This window comes from Aethalodelphis obliquidens, unplaced genomic scaffold (assembly GCF_003676395.1).
Source record: "Aethalodelphis obliquidens isolate GAN/ISIS:26980383/991018 unplaced genomic scaffold, ASM367639v1 scaffold17, whole genome shotgun sequence".
In the NCBI taxonomy this organism is placed as follows: domain Eukaryota; kingdom Metazoa; phylum Chordata; class Mammalia; order Artiodactyla; family Delphinidae; genus Aethalodelphis; species Aethalodelphis obliquidens.
The window spans coordinates 17,528,831-17,550,660 of NW_020837961.1; the positions used below are offsets into that span (position 1 = coordinate 17,528,831).

The 21,830-nt window shown below is 37.3% G+C and overlaps 1 protein-coding gene across 2 annotated transcripts in view; it reads right to left on the minus strand.

Moving 5' to 3' along the window:
- EMCN (endomucin) overlaps nucleotides 1-21,830 on the minus strand; it is an 88,114-nt gene that overhangs the window by 11,937 nt on the left and 54,347 nt on the right. For both annotated transcript variants that reach the window (XM_027117000.1, XM_027117001.1), the window contains exons 5-10: nucleotides 19,735-19,773; nucleotides 7,833-7,925; nucleotides 7,348-7,401; nucleotides 5,385-5,480; nucleotides 1,865-1,889; nucleotides 330-391 (exon numbers count right to left, since the gene is read on the minus strand). In XM_027117000.1, the coding sequence (XP_026972801.1) occupies nucleotides 330-391; nucleotides 1,865-1,889; nucleotides 5,385-5,480; nucleotides 7,348-7,401; nucleotides 7,833-7,925; nucleotides 19,735-19,773 (369 nt within the window). The remainder of the gene's footprint in view (nucleotides 1-329; nucleotides 392-1,864; nucleotides 1,890-5,384; nucleotides 5,481-7,347; nucleotides 7,402-7,832; nucleotides 7,926-19,734; nucleotides 19,774-21,830) is intronic.

The window sequence follows — 21,830 nt, forward strand, 5'->3', positions numbered from 1 at the left end:
AAAACAACAGCAATACTTTAAAAAAAACCCTGCGGCATACTTAGTGTTTTTTCTGCCACTACTGCAGAATAGAAAATGCCTCTAGTCACCACCCATCCTTTAGAACACATCTGCATGCAACCTCCAAAAGCCAGAGAGTCTAATAATCTTACCAAAAATGATATTTCTAGGGCTCATCTTTTCTTCATAGGAGAATTTTGTATTTCTTGGGAGTTAATGATTGAGTTTTTCTAGAGAAGTTATGCTTTTTGGTTATGTTCACATGAACAAAATCCAAGTTAGATTTTGAAATAACCATTTTTCATCTAATCGACAATCTGGGAGCTTACCAGACTCATGAGAAATTGTCTTAACAGTGAGAAGCTTCACACTCTCTTTATCGGACTGAGGTCTATTTGGAAACAGAAAACATTAAGTTAGCGCCACAGTAATTAGCATTACATATCTGTGAAGGAAAGTAAACATGATACAAACAGAAAGAAGAATATACACGTGCATATATATTTTTGTGTGTTTCTATGGCAAAACTTGTGTTTCTTCATGTACAGACACATATACTTTTATAGCACTTTCATTTCTGGAATCAAGCCAATAAATCTCTGTTATTCTGTTATGGTGATGATCATCAGCTAAATTAAACATCAAGATGGGTCACGTAGGGACTTCCCTGGCAGTCCAGTGGTTAAGACTCCGCGATCCCAATGCAGGGGGCACAGGTTCGATCCCTGGTGGGAGAACTAACATCCCTCATGCTGAGCGGCACAGCCGAAAAAAACAAACAAACAAAAAAAACCCACCTGTCATGAGGTCCATGTTGCACATGCTTCCACTTCCTAATTGTGAGGGGAAGACATAGAAATGTTTCCAAACCTTTTGGACTGATCTGAGTTCTGGGTAATTCCTTTTCATGAGGTCATGGATACTGCAGTATAGTGTCTGAACTGTCTATTTCAACAAGAGTTCCCACCTATCCCTTCTCAGACTCAAAATAGTTTCAAACCCCAATTCCTCTCCTTGGACATCTCAAGAACCTCTACTTTTAATTAAGAATGGTAGGTGGTGTAGGGACATTATTCTTTTTTTTTTTTTTTTTTTCTTCAGTACGCGGGCCTCTCACTGTTGTGGCCTCTCCCGTTGTGGAGCACAGGCTCCGGACGCGCAGGCTCAGCGGCCATGGCTCACGGGCCCAGCCACTCCACGGCATGTGGGATCTTCCCGGACCAGGGCACGAACCCGTGTCCCCATCGGCAGGCGGACTCTCAACCGCTGTGCCACCAGGGAAGCCTGGGACATTATTCTTAAAGTTCACATCCCAATGAATATACAAAAACACCCACAAAAAGGGCTACAAAGTCAGGTCAACACAGAAAACTTAACCACAGAATTTGGTTTTGACATTAAAATAGTTTGTCCCTTTGCAGTACCTTGATTGTAACAGTTGGTAGGATTGCTAACAACTGCTTTGTTTGTTTTAGTAAAGTCGAAGCAAAATAACCATCTGTTGTTAAAGTAAAGCCACTCAGAGCTGTCTCAAGGTGCAGGCATGATTTTTCCCTAATTGTGAGAAGCATATTGAAAATTTCAATGGGAAAACTATTTTAAAACTCTAGCTATGTTTTTCTATGATTTTTGGGGCAACTTTTGATTTCTGATTTTACCACTTTACCCAAGATTAAGAGCCAGTTGTTGGAATTTCTCATACTTGAGAGCTCTCTGACAAATAGGTAGCCAAACCCCATATACTATGCCTTCTGCAAAATACTTGAAAAACCCGAAGAAGTATGAGTAGAGGATCAATACTTTCCTCTATATAAATGACAGGGTCAGAGCTTCTAGAAGAAAACAATGATGTAGCATTACTTACTGGTCATTTCCATTTTCAGGTGTGCCTAGGAGAGGAGGGAATTGTTATTAGAGCTGTGAGGAGCTTAGCTGCAAAAAACCTGAGACCCCTGCCACTTTCTGCTCAAAGATGTCTCTAAAGCCAGTTTTTAACTTTTCAGTCTCTCGCCCCATTCCCCGCCCCACTGACCATTTCCTCAGACGTGGTGACTACTCATTCCTCAGTCACAGCTAATCCATTCATGGTATAGTCTCAACTAGGCCAACTCTACTGAACTTAGCTCTGGACTAATTTTAATCTTATAGTTTCGTATCACTGTGTGGAACTATTATCCATTATTGTACATCCCACAGACACCAAAAAAGGTTTCAGTATCTCTGGAAACAAATTCTTCTCAGAGTATTGAATTACCTTCTTAAAACAAAGAATTGAATTTTTGGCTTTTCTTTATATGTTGCTCTCTCTGGGGACCTAAATCTCTGTATTTGTGGTGAGCCACGATGCTGCTATTGCTTCTAATTGCATCTGAAGCCCACGGATTCAGCTTCTCAGAAGTGCCCTACAAAACGTCACTGAGCCTACTAACTGTAACTCATCTTCTGTCCGCTTTGCCGGGCTGTTCCACGAGGGTCGGTAGAAAGCAAGCCGGGCTCGTGAGAACGCAGAGTGATTCATTCTGCACAAGAGCATGGCCTCTCGGGAGCAGATCATGCTGGTCAAACCTTGCATTGATCTGTGGCCTATTAGGCAAAATATTTAATGTAATCACTTAAGGGCCTTGCTTTATTCCGGATTTTGCTGTGATTTTATTCCATGGCTCGGCTCCCATCTCTTGGATTTCTTTTCATCTCTAAGGTAGCTCATATCAGGATATGCCTTTTGAATATCATTCTCTTGACTTTGACCATCATTGTTTTATAAAGACGTTGATCTCCACGAAAATTTTGGCTACTGCTATTTCTGTCACCTTGGCTAAGTTACTCCAACATGAATCTTAATCCCTAGAATTTAATTCATGGCACGGTATGCTATTCACCAACTAGCTCTAACTTCATCTTCCCTACCATCAGTAGGGTTTTAACAACAATCCAGTTCACCTATAAAGTCCCCTTTAATAGAAGGTGTCAACTTTTCAAATAACTTATTTGCAAATCTTCCTATGCAAAGCAGTTTTTCACTACAGGGTATTTTTACTGATGGATTTAGCCCACAGTTTTTTCCCCTATCCTGTATACTCAACACCCACTGGCTTCAACTAGATTGGTTGAGTTCCCATAAAAGATAGGATTGGTGGTTTAGAAACTTAGAGAAATTAAACTGATTTATAAAAATGCTATTTCCCCTCTGGAAACTGAGTGAAGAAACATATTTCAGACTTTATTAAGAAGTTTATTCACTAACTCCCAGAGGGAAAGACGTTGATTTGTTTTTTTCTTATTTTACAGCAAGAGCTAAAATGAACACTGCTGTTTTCATATCATTACTTTCCCTTGCACTGTCTTGCTCAGGCGCCAAACTGTCCGCGCCCTGCACAGTCAGCGATTGGCCTCAGGAACAGCATTCATTAGTGTCCTGGGGGCACATTGTCCATGGGGTAAACAAAGAAGAGCGTGGCTCATAAAAATGATTCATTTTTACTTTTTAACAGTATATGAGACTTAGGTAGAGTTCTGTTAGTGAACTGTTTAGAATTAAAGTGAGGAAAGGGAAGGTTCTATTTTACTGAAAATTACAAAATTTAACTCAACAAGCGTATCATAAGGCTCTCTCTGCTAGTTATTATGCACAATGCCATGTGAGTCATACGTAGTTTGTGACTTGGAGGGGTTGCCTGAAGTTATGGACTGAATGTTTGTGTCCCCTCAAAATTCATATGTTAAATCTTAATGCCCAATGTGATGGTATTAGGATGCTGGGCCTTTGGAAAGTGATTAGGTCATGAGGGCAGAGTCCTTAGGAATGGCTTAGTGCCCTTATAAAAGAGACCCCAGAGAATTCTCTTGTCCCCTCTGCCACAAGAAGACACAGGCAGATCTGAAAACCAGGAAGAGTGCGCTCATCAGACGTCAAATCTGATGGTGTGTTGGTTGAACTTGTCAGCCTCGGGAGCTGTGAGAAATAGATGTTTGTTGTTTAAGCCACCCAATCTATGGCATTTTTGTTACAGCAGCCTAGACAGAATACGATGTTTGACTTTCAGGGGAAGCAGGCTTATAGAGAAGTAACTATATTATAGTGTGATGAATACTATTATTAAATTCTGTGGAATTAGAAGTAATAGAACACTCCACTCTGCTTAAAGAGATGGGGTGTCGAAAAAATATGGATTAAGTTTGTTTTTAAGCTAGATTCTAATGGATAAGATGGAGATTAGGTGTGTTATAAAAGTTAAGGTGTGTTATAAAAGTTAAGCAGTGGGCTGAACATTCCAAGAGAAGGAATAACATGGATGAAGCAGAATACATGGCACTACATTATACAACCAGGAAGGTGTCTGAAATGGAAAGATAGATTGAAGTTTAAGATAACATAGGCGAGTTCCCAGGAACTGGAGGGGGATTCAGAGGAAGGATGAAATAAAAAGAGACCTCAAGTTCCTGGAACAGAAAAAAGACAGAATAAAGACCAAAAGATATCTCAGTAAAATCGGGACTTTAGTTAATAATGTATCAATTTTGGTCAATTAATTGTGACAAATATACCATACTAACGTAAGATATTAATCATAAGGGTAGATGGGAACTCTCTACCTACCTTCACAACTTTTCTGTAAATCTAAATCTATCCTAAGGTTTAAAAGTTTATTTAAAAAAAGACTTTAAAATGTAATGCCATTATGGGAATCATAAATATTCAAGAGGCAGGGAGAAGAAGATGAAGCAGCAAAAAGAAGAAAAAGAGTGAGGATGTAAAAGAAGGCAGCGTCATTTTCAATGAAAGAAGAAAGACTTTCCAAAGCTAATGGAGAGATTAAGGAGGATAATAAAGAATTGTTGGGCTAGAATCCCTCTAAAAATTGCAATAGTGTCCAATCCTGAGGAACTGATTCAATTAGCAGAACACACAGTTGTGGAAGAGACACCTTCATAGGAAGGCAGCTGTGCCTCCCAGGAGGGAAGTAAGTCACAAAACACTCTTCTTGAAATTATGGGTCCCAAAGTGAAATTCTTAGCGATACTTCCCTTTATTCTCTGTTATACGGAAATGGAACAAATCTTCGCTATAGTTAACGCATGTCACTTTATGCCTTCTTTACTACCGTATTCCCCTGACCACCCACAAAACGAGGGCTTTTTCATTTTAAAAAAATGTGTCCATATTCGATATTATCTGCCATCAGTAGCTAATTTCTACTCCTTACCTTCACCGGCATTCAGTGGATTTCTCTGCCCCTTTCCCTCTACCTCTGTGATCAAGCAATACAGCAGTTCGTTTCTGTGTATAATGCCTCTCTCCTCTTAAGAGTTTAAGTTCAAGTTTAGACTAAGCATGTTTATTCTCCTTTTAGGAAAACAAAATGAAACAAAACACTGTTACCTACCTGGGTCTGTCTTCCAGCACATTCGATACAAACCCACCAAAGCAAAGACTGAAAGTGTTATTGCAATCAAAGCAATAACCACAGGCAAAATGATACCTAAAAAGTATTGGAGACATTGTCAGTTAGAGTGGCTATTGAATTTCACAACAAATCATTCATGAACTGAGGAAAAGCATGTATGCTTCCTTTCTTCTTTAAACATCACTTTATTTAAAAGAAGATTTTTTTTTTTTAAGCAAAGAAGATAATTATCTGATTCCTGGGTTTTGCCCTAGTTGTCATTTCTGATGTATCCACTTGATGTCAGTCTTGTAGCCTTTCTGAAATAAAACTCCAAACCTAAGGAAGACAGTTCCCACTTTCCTGGTGACTGAAGGAATGAGGAGGTGGGAGACTGGCCAGGAAGAAGCTGTCCCCTATGGTCAGAACCATATTCACACTTTATATTCTTTACTAGTTTATAGTGAAGTTACTAATACATAGCTTGCATGAAGGCATTCAGAAGGCACAAACTTCCAATTATAAGATAAATAAGCACTAGGGTTTTAATGTATAACATGATAAAATAGAATTAACTCTGTTGTATGTTACATATGAAAGTTGTTAAGAGAGCAAGTCCCCAGAGTTCTCATCACAAGAAAAAACATTTTTCTATTTCTTTAATTTTGTATCCATATGAGGTGATGGATGTTCACTAACTTATTGTGATAAGTTTCATGATGTATGTAAGTCAAATCATTATGCTGTACACCTAAAACTTATGCAGTGCTGTATGTCAATTATATCTCAATAAAACTGGAAGAAAAAGAAATATATATCCTCTACTGGTTCTAGTGGAAATGCTCTAGTCATAAAGCTGGCTTCTTAAAAAAAAAATCACTAATATCTTTCTGTAAAAATACCTTAGGACTAAAAAAGGCATACAATAACATAAGTGTATATAGATGGATATCATGGTGGAACAATATGGTCCAAGAAAGATAAGCATGTGTGTATTTGTGAATGTCTGCTTGGGGGAGTGGTGTTGCTACAGTAAACTAGGGTGAGTTTTTGCTGTTCTCATTAAAAGAAGGTTTTTGCTGTTTGTTTGTTTGTTTTAGCATCTGCCTTCTTTTCTGACAGTCATTTCCCAGGTTAAAACAAGAGTGAAGAAAGGAAAAAGCTGTCATAGGGATATAAGTAGAGATATAGATGTTATAGTTACTATTTAGTTAGGTGTTCTCATCTGCTGGCATAGGTACCCCTTATATTTACCGGGGGATTGAGAATAGCTAGGAGATTCATTTGTAGGGTGGGTTACACTTCACTGTTATGGTTAAATATTTGTTTTAAGTAAGTTCTGCTGGGTTCATATTAGACCTTACATGAGATCATTAGTGCCTCCCAAAATGAAGATGGCAATGAATCAGCAGCTCAATAAATGCAGTACTGACTTATTGAATGGAATGACTTTACCTAAACCTAAGATAATCTTTTATTATCACAGCTTCATATATATTCATCTTATTCTTAATTTTCAGGGAAATTAATGAATATTCTCTATTCAGTCCTAGCATAAACAGTGGCTGACATATATATGTTTTTGCTAAAATGGAACTTTTCTTAAAAGGCCATTTTTAACATTAAGATAAAGTTTTGTAAAGGTGAAAATTCATTTTTATGGAATCTCTGCCCATGCACTTTGGCTTATCAGAGATTAGTCCCATCAATTCACCTTGACCCCTGGTGGTAGCTGCTTAGCACTAAGGTAAGGAAAAAAAAAATCCCCAAAGTGTATTTATTAAAACCAGACTCAATGGGAGGAAACTTTCAAAGCAGGTAGCAATTATATAGGATTATAATGGGATTGCAGGTTCAGTAAAGTTGAGAAAAGGCTGTCTATAGTTGAATCCCTTCCCTTATTGGTAACATTCAAACTTTCTGCAGTTCTACTGCCTTGAATGAAGATGCACGTATTACTCACTGGAATAAGAGGGGCTGGTTGAAGAAGAGCTTGCATTTTTTGCGTTCTCAGTGCCTATTATTTTAAGAAAGAAAAAAAGTCACCTTTGGTTAATGTGTGCCAATTCTCACACTCCTCCCCCCACCTCCCCCACTCCCCGTTTAGGTAAGGCTCTGTGATTTATAGGTATGAGTCTTGGAGTGAAAACATTTTATCTCATTCTGAAAGAGTTCTGTTTCATGACTCAAGATTGGTAGGGAGTTAATGTATACAATCTGATGAGTTTGGACACATGCATATACCCATGAAACCATCCCCACAATCAAGGTACTAGACAGAGTCATCACCTCCAAAAGTTTCCTCGTGTCCCCTCCCTTGTTTGAGGATGTGTAGTTTTGTTGTGTATAAATTATACCTCAATAAGCTGTTTTTTAAATGGGTGAGGTTTTCTCGGTGAGGAGGGGTCAGGCGAAGCAAGCTTCCACTCATACACACAGAAGTCATACCTTGAGACTGGGAGATGTTTTCCAGAATTGTTACTGATATTGAGGATAATGTAGGGATTCTGGTAGGTGACGCATCTGGTTGTAGAGTGTTAACTGTAGGAAAATGATAAATGTAGCGTCAGATGATAGTATTTGCTCTTCTTACTGGATTTCTTTGCAGATTCAAACAATTTGCATTTCTGATGATCTGTAAAAAACTGCTTATTGTTGAATAATGGGATACATACAGTTATACATTAAACCATGAGTTCATTCTATCTCCTCCTGTAGAGATGATTAAATTTGGAATGAGAAAACTTGGGTGTTAGTAGTATACCTTCAAGAACTGGCCAAAAAAACGTGAGCAAGTTTCTCATCTTAGGCTACAGACTGTATCACCTACTGCATGAAGTTCTGCATCCCATAAGAATGCAAATCAATGCAGAAGCATTAATCACAGTCTAGATATTACAACTTTGAGTGATAGTGATTCTTTTCACTATAAATACTTAAAATGGACATAAATACACAGGACTTCAGATTTTATAATGTTTCTTAGTGGTCAAAGAGAAAGATTGCAATTGAGACTTTGGTTGGAAGAACTGGGGAAAAAAATAATAGAAGATCCCTTCATTTTTATCTCAGCAGTGGTTTACAGTTGTAGGCCTTTTCTAGAGTAACTGCTGCTTGGATGCATTTCGACCACTGTCCATGCTCTTTTTACCATGGCAAATGTTAATTTTAAATTGATTATTATTATTTGTTTGCATAAGTCAACATTTGCCATCTTTAGTCAGAAGGACTAAAACAAAAAAATAATAAAAATTTATTATTCAAAACTCATAAATCTCAATAAATTTCAAGGAAACATAGATAATTATGTTTTATAAGTGTACAACGTTTATTCTTGTGAATCTGTAATAAAATGTAATTTGTATTTTGAACATTTTTTGAAAAATAATTCTCTTTTTCTTGAAATATGAAGTAATATCTTTTAATCACACCTGTTTGCCTTGTCTCTACACTGAATTGCAAGCTCCTGGAGTGTGAGGGCTGTAATTCCCACCATCCACCACACGAAGCTCTGACCACAGTGGGTATGCAGTAAGATGTAGCTGACTGCTTGGATAAACTAAGAGGCACCTCTTACAGTTATGGCCCCCTTAGGAGTGTGAAGGCCATGCATAACTGCATGAAAGAAATTGATATTGCCTATGACTGCCTTGTATCTTTCTCTCTTTGTCACCCACAGCCCAGCACGCACTGCATGCTTATGCATTTTTGACATTTGTGGGGGGAGAATAATGTTAAGACTCTGTTCTTGCCAGGCAAGAGATCTGTGGGAGGAAGCTAGATATATGCCCGTAAGAACAAAGAAAAATGTCAGGCTCGTGCACTGAGCAGGCAGAAAAAGGAATCTTAAATACAAGAGTGGGAACTAGCTCAAACCTCGGTACTTAGTTGCTTTTTCCAGTGTCAAGTGTTCTAGTGAGGATGAATGGTCTTTTGGTTGTGTTGGTAGAGAATGAGATGGCTGATTAAATAACCAATGGCATTAATTCCCCTGGGATTTCCCACGGGTTAATTTTCAAGACTCCACGTTCTACCTTATTACCTTCTCATAGACAGGCTAAGTGGCGGCTACAGTTCTGAGTATAATCTATCTGGTTCAGATGAAACTCCAAGCTCTCCTCCTTAAAAGGTTAAAACGTGTTGACTGTCCAGTGCCATTATTGCTAATGATCCACAGGGAGGCAATAGAATTAACCCTTCTTAAAAGAGGATTTGTTGGCTCCTTGAACAAAGACTTATTTTTTTTTCTTTTAACCGCAAACTTTAGTTAATAAATCATTTCTGAAACCAGCACACACACACACACATACACACATACACACACTTCACCTCTATTACATTGAATGATTTCTGGTGTTTTCTAGTCTCTTTTACTTCATTTTAAAAAATAGTAGTCATGACCCGCTAATGGGAATTAACTTACAGTTTGAGAAACCCTGTCCATTAGCATGATCATATTGATGAAATTACAGGTCTTGGCTGAATTCATAAATTGTGAGTTTAATGTAATTCTTCCTGTAATTAAGATGGAGCCATGGTATGTTCAGAGCTTATGATTTCTGTGGATTTCACTGAGACTGTATTATGCCACGTTCTACTAAAGCGGCATCGGCAGAGGAGGTACAGGAGAGGTACAGTGGATGGTTGAGAGCATGATTCTGAAGGCTGAGTACGCGGGCTCAAATCTGACTCTAGCACTTATTTGCTGTGGAATCTTAGGCAAGGCACTTAAACTCTTTGTGTCTGAGTTTCCACATCTACAAATGGTGATTATAATTTTTCTACATCATAGTGTTGTGAAAATTAAATGAGTAAAAATAAATTTAAATTGCTTAGAAGTGTTGATACTGATATGTTTATAATATATATAATTACTATAAAATTATGTTAATTTATATTATATTAATATATTATTTTATAATAATATCCTATTGTTATATTGTGATAGGCACCTACAGAGTTGTGTCTTTCACCAAAGTCAATTTATCTAATTTTCTCAGGTATTCTAAGTGTAAAGCTATATGACTCTTCAGACACTTACATGTTTTCATAAGCTTCCTTGCTCTAGTCAGGAACTGGAGAAACTGGAGTATATGGTGTTCTTAGATGACATCAGTTTGCTCTTAGACCTTGACTTTTGGTGATTGTAATGACTATTGAATTGCAGATGTGGTATGTTATGACTTAAATTTAGTTTGCAAACTTCAGGCCAGAAATTAGAGCAGGCTGTTTGAGGCAGAGACCTCAGAATAAAGTCTGTTGTAATAAAGAGACTTGAAGAACCAAGTCTGTTGTAATAATGTGTACCCAAATTTACCCGATGGATTAGTCCCCAAAATTTACAAACAGCTCATGAGGCTTAATATCCTCAAAACAAACAACCCAGTCAAAAAGTGGGCAGACCTAAACAGACAATTCTCCAAAGAAGACATACAGATGGGCAAAAGGCACATGAAAAGATGGTCAACACCACTAATTATTAGAGAAATGCAAATCAAAACTACAATGAGGTATCACTTCACACCAGGTAGAATGACTATCATCAAAAAATCCACAAGCAATAAATGCTGGAGAGGGTGTGGAGAGAAGGGAACCCTCCTACACTGATGGTGGGAATGTAAATTGGTACAGCCACTATGGAGAACAGTATGGAGGTTTCTTAAAAAACTAAAAATAGAGCTACTATGTGACCATGCAATCCCACTCTTGGGCATATATCTGGAGAAAAACATGGTCCAAAAGGATACATGCACCCCAATGTTCATTGCAGCACTGTTTACAATAGCCAAGACATGGAAGCAACCTAAATCCCCCTCGATAGAGGAATACATAAAGAAGATGTGGGGTATACACACACACACACACACACACACACACACACACACAAAAGTATTACTCAGCCATTAAAAAGAATGAAAACAACGCCAGTCACAGCAACATGGAGGGACCTAGAGATTCTCATACTGAGTGAAGTAAGTCAGACAGAGAAAGAGAAATATTGTGATATCCCTTATATGCGGAATCTAAAAAGAAATGATACAAATGAACTTATTTACAAAACAGAAACAGACTCACAGACTTAGAGAACGAACTTATGGTTACTGGGGGGAAAATGGGGGAAAGGGATAGTCAGTGAGTTTGGGATTGACATGTACACACCGCTATATTTAAGATGGATAACCAGCAAGGGCCTACTGTATGGCACAGGGAACTCTGCTCAATGTTATGTGGCAGCCTGGATGGGAGGGGAGTTTGGGAGAGAATGGATACATGTATATGTATGGCTGAGTCCCTTTGCTGTGCACCTGAAACTATCACAACATTGTTAATTGGCTATACTCCAATATAAAGTAAAAAGTTAAAAAAAAAAACCAAATTTACCCTATTGCCATCTGACAGTGGAACACATTTGGCTCTTGCTGTAAACCAATTACTAGGTAAATCATTGGAAGTTTTAAAGACAGAAGACCTTATTGATGTCCCAGGGTACCTCTGGTGGTTATGAGAATGCACCTCATGGAAGGCGAACTACAGTGTAATTGACCGAGGTTCCCCACCTGCTCTCTGAATTCCATCACTGTGTTTGTGCTGATGCCATACCTCCTGCGGGCTGCTCCCAGCCAGCGATTGAGCCTGGCAAGTATATGAAAGCAGGTCTGCTCCTGGGAGCCATGGGTTTCCCTGAGGAGGGACTTGAGCTGGAGGGGTCCCTGATGGCCTTCTCAAACCTTCCTTAAAGGAAGGCATACCATACACAGATATTAACAGGAGAAGAAGTGTGAGAGGCAGTAGAGGATAAAATATTCTAGTGTGAGAAAGAAAATAAAACTGTGTGTTCTGTTTTCATTTCACCATGTTTCCTATTCTTCTTTTTGATATGTACGCATTTGATATGTGTTTGAGGGACTAAATTCAATTGAACGGAATGCTTATTCATTTTTCTCATTATTTATAAATAATTGGAACTGGTCTCTAACTGCAATTTGATGGATTCATGTCTCACTTTCAAAAAGAACTTTCCAGCACTTGTCACAATAACTCATTCCCTCCTCCTTAACACCTTTTCTCCATGTGGCTCCAGCAGAGCACACACTGCTGGTTTTTCTCCTGCCTTATGTCTTATTCTTCTCAGTCTCCTTGGCTGGTTTTGTCTCTTCTTTCTGACTCAGTCTTGGAGGGCCCCAGAATGCAGTCCTTTGTCCTCATGTCTAACTACACTAGTTTCATTGGTGATTTCAGTCAATTTCAAGGTTTAAATAGAATATCAGTGCAAATGATCTCCTAATTTATGCTTCCAGCCTAGACCTCTTTCCTAAATTTCAGATTCATAATCATGGCAAATAATAAAAATCTGAAACTCAACATGTCCAAACTTGAATTTCTGCTCTATCTGCAGCCTTTCTATCTTAGCTGATGGCAGATATTCCTTCCAGTTGCTCAGGCCAAAAGCCTCAGAGTTATTTTTGATTCATCTCTTTCTATACTATTCCAAATGCAATCATCAAGAATGTCTATAGGCTCCACCTCCAAAATATATTTGGAATTTGGAGACTGCATGCCACCCTATGACCCTGTGACCGCACTGGTCCAAGCTACCATCATTTCTCTCCTCGAAAATTTGCAAAAGATAATCTTGCTTCATTTGACAGTCTCTCCTCAGCAATCAGAGTTATACTTATAAAACATGAGTCAGATCATGTCACCCCTCTGTTTAAAATCCTCAGTGTTTTTCCATTCCACTTACAGAAGAAATCACAGTCCTTGAAGTAACGCACCAGATCTTAGGCAATCCGCCTGGTATACCCCCGCCTTCCTCCCTGCCCTGTTTAACACACCAGTCCTCTCCTCAAGTTGTAGCTCTGTTTAGATGCTCTTCCCCCACGTATTAGGTGGCTCACTTCCTTCTTGTATTTTCTCAAACCTTTTTTATGACTTACCTTGACCACTTTTTCAATACTGAAAATGGTCCCCACCTCTCTGGCACTCATAATCCCTCCCTTCTACACTGTTCTACATCTTCTCTTTCTCATAGCACTTACCACCTCCCACCTTGCTTTATAATTTGGTTAATTAATACGTGTATTGATTATAGTTTGTCTATACTTATACTAGAATATAAGATCCTCGAGGGCAAGAATCTTTATTTTGCTCACTGATATTTCCCAAGCGCTAGAGCAGTGTGTACAAGTAGCGACCATAAGTTTTGCTGAATGGACCAACAAATTTTTTGGCAGCAGACGCGACTATTGTTGAGGAGGAAGTGAATTCATGTGTTTTCCTTTTTTGCCTTAATATTAGGATGGGTACTTATTTAAAATCATTCTCATTAATTTTTTTCATTCATTCTGAAGTAATAGAAAAAAATAGACACCTACTCTGGGTCCAACAGTAGATGCTGAAGGAAATACAACAGAGTACATGAGATAGTTATTTCATTTAAGGAGCTCCCACAGGGAAGGTGAACAGCACAAAGTTGATTGATGTGAAAAAAACAAACAGTACCTCAAGGATTAAAATAAGAGATACCATGTTATTGTTAATTGAATTTTACTTATAAATTAATTCTCAACAGAAAGAATTAGAGGTGCTTAAGCAATGATATAGGCCATAAGATGAATAAAATAAAAATGAGAAATCAGAACAAAGGAAACTGGAAGAAACAAATAAGCTCCTTCTAAGAGTTAATACCAAGCATCAACACGGTTGCTGGCGTTGGCCATAAGAATTGGTTCTGAGCATCCTGACACTCAGGGAAAGGGAGCATGGTTTACTCTAGGCTTTCATTATCAGAGTGGAAAATGGTCTATTATATACGTAAGTGGCACATCAGCGGCCCAGTCAGTAAATGCTATGAGTATGGTTGGTCCCATTCTCTGTTTTGGGAGGGGAATATGCTGGTATGATCCCTGAGGTCTCTTCTAGCTTTAAGGTTTAGATTCTTGTCAGGGTTCCTTTCAATTCAGATTTTGTCATAGCTAGTCTGCATTTTCACTTTTAACGGGTTCCCCTCATCTACTTAATGAGCAAAATGACAAAAGGAAACTTTTCTGCCTTCACATGAGAAAAATTAATTTCTGCTCTCATCAGACCTGAACTTTCTGACCTAGTTGTACACTTCAAGCTCTGCAAAAACAATTTTTATCTCAAAGTGCTTTCACTTTGCTTTGGGCCATCAGCATAACTAACCAGAAGTAATAGCATCCTCTAACCCAGTAATAACTGTGACTAGAGATTTGTTTACTTTACGTAACTCTGTAGAAATATACGTTGAAGAAGGAGGGCATATTTTTCTTTTGTGACTTAATATAAATAGTTATTAATTTCCAGAAAATTATATACAATGCACAAAGAATGAATGGGGCACTGCTAATTACTTCCATATGTGCTAACTCACCTTATTCTTAAACATTTTTATTATGTGCTTTAAAGATGAGAGATACTGTGGCTCAGAGAGATAAGGTAACATGTCTGGCAATAAGCAGAAGGGCTAAGACATAAGCCAAGTATGACTCAAAACCCTATCTGTTTCCTTTCCATTATGCCGTGCAACCAACAGGTTTCAAGTGAGTTGAGTTCATCTTACTTGTTAATGGTATCATTATCAATGAGACCAGTGAAATTTTTTTCTCAGCATTCTGAAAGTTTTAGAATGTTCTCATCTCTCTCCCAAAATATATACATCATCTTACCTGAAATTCACAATTTGGATAGTACGACCTGAAAACACTGAGAAGCTTTTCAACGTGTAACTCTTCCTGTGCCATATGCTTTCTGAGAATGTGAGCGTAAGCAATCCAAAACACGGACATGAAAATGTTAAAAAGGACTTTATTTTCAAGTTATGGGACACTGCATGCCAGGCATTGTTCTAAGAGTTTTACACTCACTATTTTATTCATAATATTTTCATTTCATAAAGTGGAAACTGAAGCCCAGAGAGTGTAAATAATTTGCTCTAAGTCACACAGAGCTGGGGTTTGAATGCAAACTCTAGACTCTGTTCTGTCAACCACAATTCTGTGCTGCCTAAGCTTCTGCTCCTCAGTCGGAATGAGTTATAAGTGCATGCCTCTTATTTTTGTTACATGAAATGTTATCTATTTCAATTTCGGCTCCAATTGAGAAGGTATTCTTCCTACCAAGGTAAACTAAACACCTCCTTCCTTCAATAGGCCAAACCAGACTCTGCATATACATACAAGCAGACAGAATTATTCCTAGTGTATTAAATAAAACACATTGTAGAGCTCATTGGAAGAGCTCACACCCTTAGCAATATCATTGAAATGTGTTGGTTCTTAAAGTGAGTGTTGGCTAGCTAATCAGTTGAGACTGTGAGTTTTTATGACCTTTCAGTGTAGACTAGAGAGCCACAAGAACAGGGCCGAGCACTTCTTAGAGCGTTATCAGATCCCTGAACTAGAGAAGAACCCACATAGCCATACCTAGATTTATAGATTCATACAATTTCCTAAGTGGAAGTTTATGCCAGACCCTATCACATAAATATTGGTATATTTTTCATTCCATAACTGAGTTATTTTATTCTCAACTAATTTTCAAACAGCATAAAATTTCCAAGTTAACAAAAACAACTCTGGATATCACTTCGCTATGGGTATATTTCTAGTTTGAGTGCGTTCTACCTGAACAATAGTATCTGTCAATAATTCTACCCGAACAAAGTTCTACCTGAACAAAGATTCTGTCATTCAAAGTTCAAACATTCAGGTAAGTAATCCTCTGTATAAAAATAATTCATGCTTCACATTATATGAATTCTGAGAGATGAGTAACCAATCCCAGGCATTACATAAGATGTCAAGCATAATGAATGAACCAAGACAGAGCATCCTCCTTTCCAAAGGCCAGTAGTCAGTTTTGATGGGACTTTTGCCTGTACTGGCTTCTGATTTTCCATCAAAATTAATGTCTACAATACAATTGAGGTCCTGAAACACAGTTGAGAAAGTCAAGAAGATGGGTACAATGAGAACTTTCACAAGCTGTGCTGGTGACTATGAGAATGTTGTTGTGGTGAGTAGTTTTATGTGTCAACTAGACTTGGCCATGGGGTTCTCAGATATTTGGTCAAGCATTATTCTGGGTGTGCCTGTGAATGTGTTTTTGGATGAGATTAACATTCAGATCAGTAGACTGAGTGAAATAGATTACCCTCCATTAGGGTGGCTCTGATCCAATCAGTTGAAGGTCTGTATAGAACAGAAAGGCTCCATGGAATAAGAAGAACTCTTTCTGCCGGATTGCCTTGAGCTGGGATATCAGTGTTTCCTTTGCCTTTGAACTGAGATATCGACTCTTCTTGGGTCTTGAGCTTGCCAGCTTTCAGACTGGAACTTACACCATTTGCTCTCCTGGCCCTCAGCCCTTTGGACGGACTAGAACTATACCATCCATTCTCCTACCTTTCCAGGCCTCTAGTTTGCCAACTGAGATCTTAGGACTTCTCAGACTCTGTAATGCATGAGCCAATTCTTCATAATCAACCTCTTTAGAGATTTCCATGCATATATACAAATACATACATATATATATATATATATATATATATATATATATATTCTTTTTGTTCTGTTTCTCTGGAAAACCCTGACAAATATAGTTATATTTTCAGAAAGTTAAGGGCAGATGGTTTATTCCTTTCCCAATACTCTGAGGCATATTGTTCCATTTTTCTCTGGAGCTGAGGTCTCTTATCAAAGAAATCAAGAGGTTCATTTTCAAGGACAAATTATTAGCTCTGCCTGTCTGTGAGAAAATGATAAGGCTAAAGAAAAGTGAATTCTATCATTGCTTTAAATTGTTGTAATGGCCGCATGATGGCTGCATCTTTCTCTGGGGAATAAACAGTTTTTCATCACTTTTTAGTGGGTCTTTCTATCTCCTCATTAGCTCTGAATTCAGAGCTAAAAAAATGAGTAGGTAGAAAAATCTGGCAGCTAGAAGGTCGCTTTTTTCATGAACCCCTTCCTCATCTTTCTTAGACTGCTTTTTCCCACCCAATGTATACCACAACAACAGCTAAAGGGAAAAAACTCTCTTCCTTCTCTGATCTTAGCATAAGGTTATCTGAGGCTCATCTATGACACATCACTTTATACCTACATGACTGCTGGAGTGATTATAGTTATTTATAATATTGACTAGTCTTTAGTAACCCTTAATGGCAGGCTCCATGTAACACTCAAACTCTTAGCTAGTGCTATGTGTGATGGAACAGAACAAATATTTATTGAATGCCTCAGTTAGTGGTGATTGGTTGAATATACCATTCTGTATATTTGACAGGGGATTATACAAAATTTGGAGTCTCTCCAGGTATGTTTCAGTGGTCAGGTGAAGTTTGACTTTCCCACATGCTTTAGATATTGGGCATGAATTCCTCATGCTTAGCATTGTTAAACTCAGTTGTCCATTCATACTACCTTTGCTCTGTTGAGTGGAATGAATGGACATGTCTTCTGACTTTGACTGATCATTTCCATCTATGACTATCTTTCTTTTATCTTTATTACATAAAATTGAATGTCATATCTATGTATAGTTGCTTATAATTCACATTTTATATATAGTTGCCTTACTTATCCTGAATTCCAAAAAAAGATCCTACATAAAACAATCAACAATTTCTAGATCTTTAAAAATAGTTTTTGAAGAGAGTGGTAAAAACATAATTTTTCAAGAAAATTAAAGTCAGATGCATAATCTGAAAGAAAATATCAAACATGAGAACTCAGTATGTTCTAGTCAAAAATTAAATGTATATTTAACTCATATTTATGGAAGGAAGCAGTACTAATAATTCTGTGGTCAAGAAGTCTACCTCAACTTTACCTAAAAGAGAAATGCTAATTATTTTAAGGAAGATGCCTCTCCTTGATCATATGGGTGAATATTTGTGAATTTTTTGCGTGTATCTGGATTTAGTCTTCAGCCCAAACATACATCTGAAGTTTGAGACTGACTTTTCTACAGCTGATAGAATCAGCCTCATTTCCTTCTAGTCTGCTATTCAAATCAGTGGTTTGTCTATTAATTGTTTTAGGAGCATTAGTTTCTATAATTCAAAATTAAAGTCTAAATGGGCTTTTTATTACATTTAAAAATCAATTATAGCTAAAGTTGGCATTGTGTTGATACCATTATTTTAGACAAAATAAAAGACGCTTCAGTCTCCCCTTAAAACGAGCTGACACTTTGTCAGCTTCCCAATTGTCTTTCATCTGTAACTTCTCCTTGATAACCAATCCATGAAGCGGGCGGACAGGACTTCTCCAGAACAGTGCAAAGCATCAGCCGATGTAAAGCTACCCTCTTTGCCTGGATGTACTATATTTATGCTTTGTTTTGCTTTGCTTTTCCCAATGTTTTTTCTGTTGCATTTCTAGACTATGTAGATGGAAATAAGAATAAAAAAATATGGCGATAAGGTGAAATAGAGTTAACAATATAAAAATAACTTCTTTATTCATTTGATGTATTATGTAGAAGATAAATGATGAAAAGTTAAAAGCATAATAATTTTCATTTCTAATTCTTTGAAGGTAAACTATGATGATTATTTAGGACATTTGCTGTGAAAATGTTATCAGAGTCGCTCATAATTTTCAAGCCTTTATTTTTCCAATTTTTTAAAAAGTTACATGATCTTACAAGTTTACTTCATGTATTTCTCATTTTATATATACCAAAGGTGGTTATTATTGAGAACCTAAGAGATTTGTCATGTATATAAGTACCAGGTAGGATGTAGGAAGGTAAAAATCCCCCAAACAATTATAATTTCAAAACAATAGGAAGATTCAACATCATCATTTTCCTCTGCCCAATAATCTTTTTCAATTTCTGTTGCTCCATCATCCAGAATTTATTCAGTTTAAAACTAAGGATGGCAAAGCATGAGCACTTCTTTAAGTGATAACATTTTAGGCTGTTAACTGTGGTTTATAACATCATCTCTTCGGATGCCAGGACCAGGCTTTGTTAGAAAGTAGAGAAGACAGCAAACACACACTCTATACTTCTGAGAGAGGGCAAGCTGACCACAGAAACAGACCAGGAACAGTAGGTTCTGAGCAGAGGAAGATTCCACAGGCTTTATGCATTTACCAGAACTGGTTCCACTCATCCCAGCCCCAGAGCACTGAGGCACATCATTGTATATTCTCCGGGACTGCATTTTTTTAACACAAGATTTCCTAAATATTTTAGTTGCCATGTAATGTTTTCCTTTGTGCTATTTCACTCTGTCCTCAGACTGATTGATCTACTTTGTCTCTTTCTTGGGATTTTACCCGGGAATATTTTCAGAGAAAGAAAATTAACTTACCTGTTGTTTCTGTGGCTTTGATTGAACTCTGAATCTCAGCTTTAGAGGAAAGAAAAGAAAATTGCTAAAATTAAATGTTGAATATCAAATGTACTCTCACAATTATTTCAGGTGGTAAATAGATATAGATCTTAGCTCATTTCCGATTTACTTTCATCAAATCATAAAATCAAGAGGCTTCCTGATTAGAAGAAACTTCAGAGCAGGGGTCAGCCAACTTTTTCTTAAAGGGCCAAATAGTATTTTAAGCTTTGTGGGTCATAAGTCTCTAGTGACTATTCAGCTTTGCCATTGTAGTGTGAATGCAGCTATACATAATACCTAAAGAATATGTATGGCTGTATTCCCATTAAACTTTATTTACAAAAACAGGTGTGGGTCTGGATTGGCCTGTGAGCTGTATTTTGCTGAATCCTCTTTTGGAGCACCTAGTACAACCCCACATCTTGAATATGCCTAGATAACCCAGACAACTACAAAACTTTGGTAGGTACTTCATGAGTGGCACTGCCATGTGTCGTATTCCTACTAAGCTATTGTGCATCTCCTGACCTGAGGAAGATTCAGAATGGTTCAGACAGATTCCTCTGAAACTTAGGGAATTCCTCTAAAGTAAATATAGCTCAGAAGAGCTTCTACAAATAAAATCACCTGAGAATTATAATCAAAGATCACTTCAACAACTTGGAGTGTTTGCACCATGAACCAAGATTTGCCAAATGAAAAAATATAGAAAAAAATTGAAACAAATAGAAGCCCAATAATGATAGTTTAAAAATATTCACTTGCTTCCTTTGTATTTTCACTTGACTGTCTCATCATCATCTCAAATTTAACATGCCTGAAACTGAACTCTTTTTTACTGAAGTATAGTTGATTTATAATGTTGTGTTAATATCAGATGTACAGCACAGTGACAGTAATTCAGTTTATATATATATATATTTTATATATATATATATTCTTTTTATTCTTTTTCAGATTTTTTCCCCTTATATGTTATTACAAAATATTGAGTATAATTCCCTGTGCTATATAGTAAGTCCCTGTTGGTTGTCTATTTTACATACAGTAATATGTATATGTTAATCCCAAACTCCTAATTTATCTCCCTCACTTCCCCTTTGGTAGCCATAAGTTTGTTCTCTACGTCTGTGGGTCTATTCCTGTAAATAAGTTCATCTGTATCTTTTTGTTTTAGATTCCACATATAAGCAATAGTATAATATTAGACTTTCCCTGTCTCACTTACTTCACTTAGCATGATAATCTCTAGGTCCATCCATGTTGCTGCAAATGGCATTATTTCATTCTTTTTTATGGCTGAGTAATATTCCATCGTATCTATATACCACATCTTCTTTATGCATTCATAACTCTTGACTAGCATCCTCAAACCCACCTCCGCCCTCACCATCTTAGATCAAAGCATGGTACAATTGTCTCCCAGGGGCACAAGCCTCATTTCCCTCCACTCTAGTCCACCACTCTGCCTCATCTGCTCAACAGTACTTTTATCACTCCAGGGACATTGATTCTTTAAAAATATGCTTGTTGTTAGTTAGAATGTAACTCCAGGAGGAAAAAGATTTCTTGTTTTACTCAGAGCCGTAATTGCAGAGCCTACTACCAGGTCTCTGGTAAAAATATAAGGAATGAACGAATAACAGTAGAAAGTAATAATAATAAACCTAGTTCTACCTCTTTGAATTCAATTTTTAAGAGAAAATGAATGCCTTACTTAATATTCCTGCTTGGATAATTATAGCTACTATTTTTCAAGCAACTCTTATGATCAGTTCCATATATTAATTTCTGATGTCTACAAGAAAGACGTTATTATTTCCATTTTGCAGATCTGCAAATATTGTTGAAAGCAGTGAAACTACTTTCTCAAAGGGAGGACTGTGATTATAATTCAGGTCTGTTGGCTCTAAGGTCCATTCTCTTTTACTCAAAGAGACAGCTTTTCCTTCCACTAAACTGTTCTGAGTGGAAAGCTTATGTAATTAATTCCTACTTTTGATAACTAGTTAAAATACTTTTGAACATGGCATAATGTTGTACTTGAAAGTTGCAGTTAAAATATTTATCAG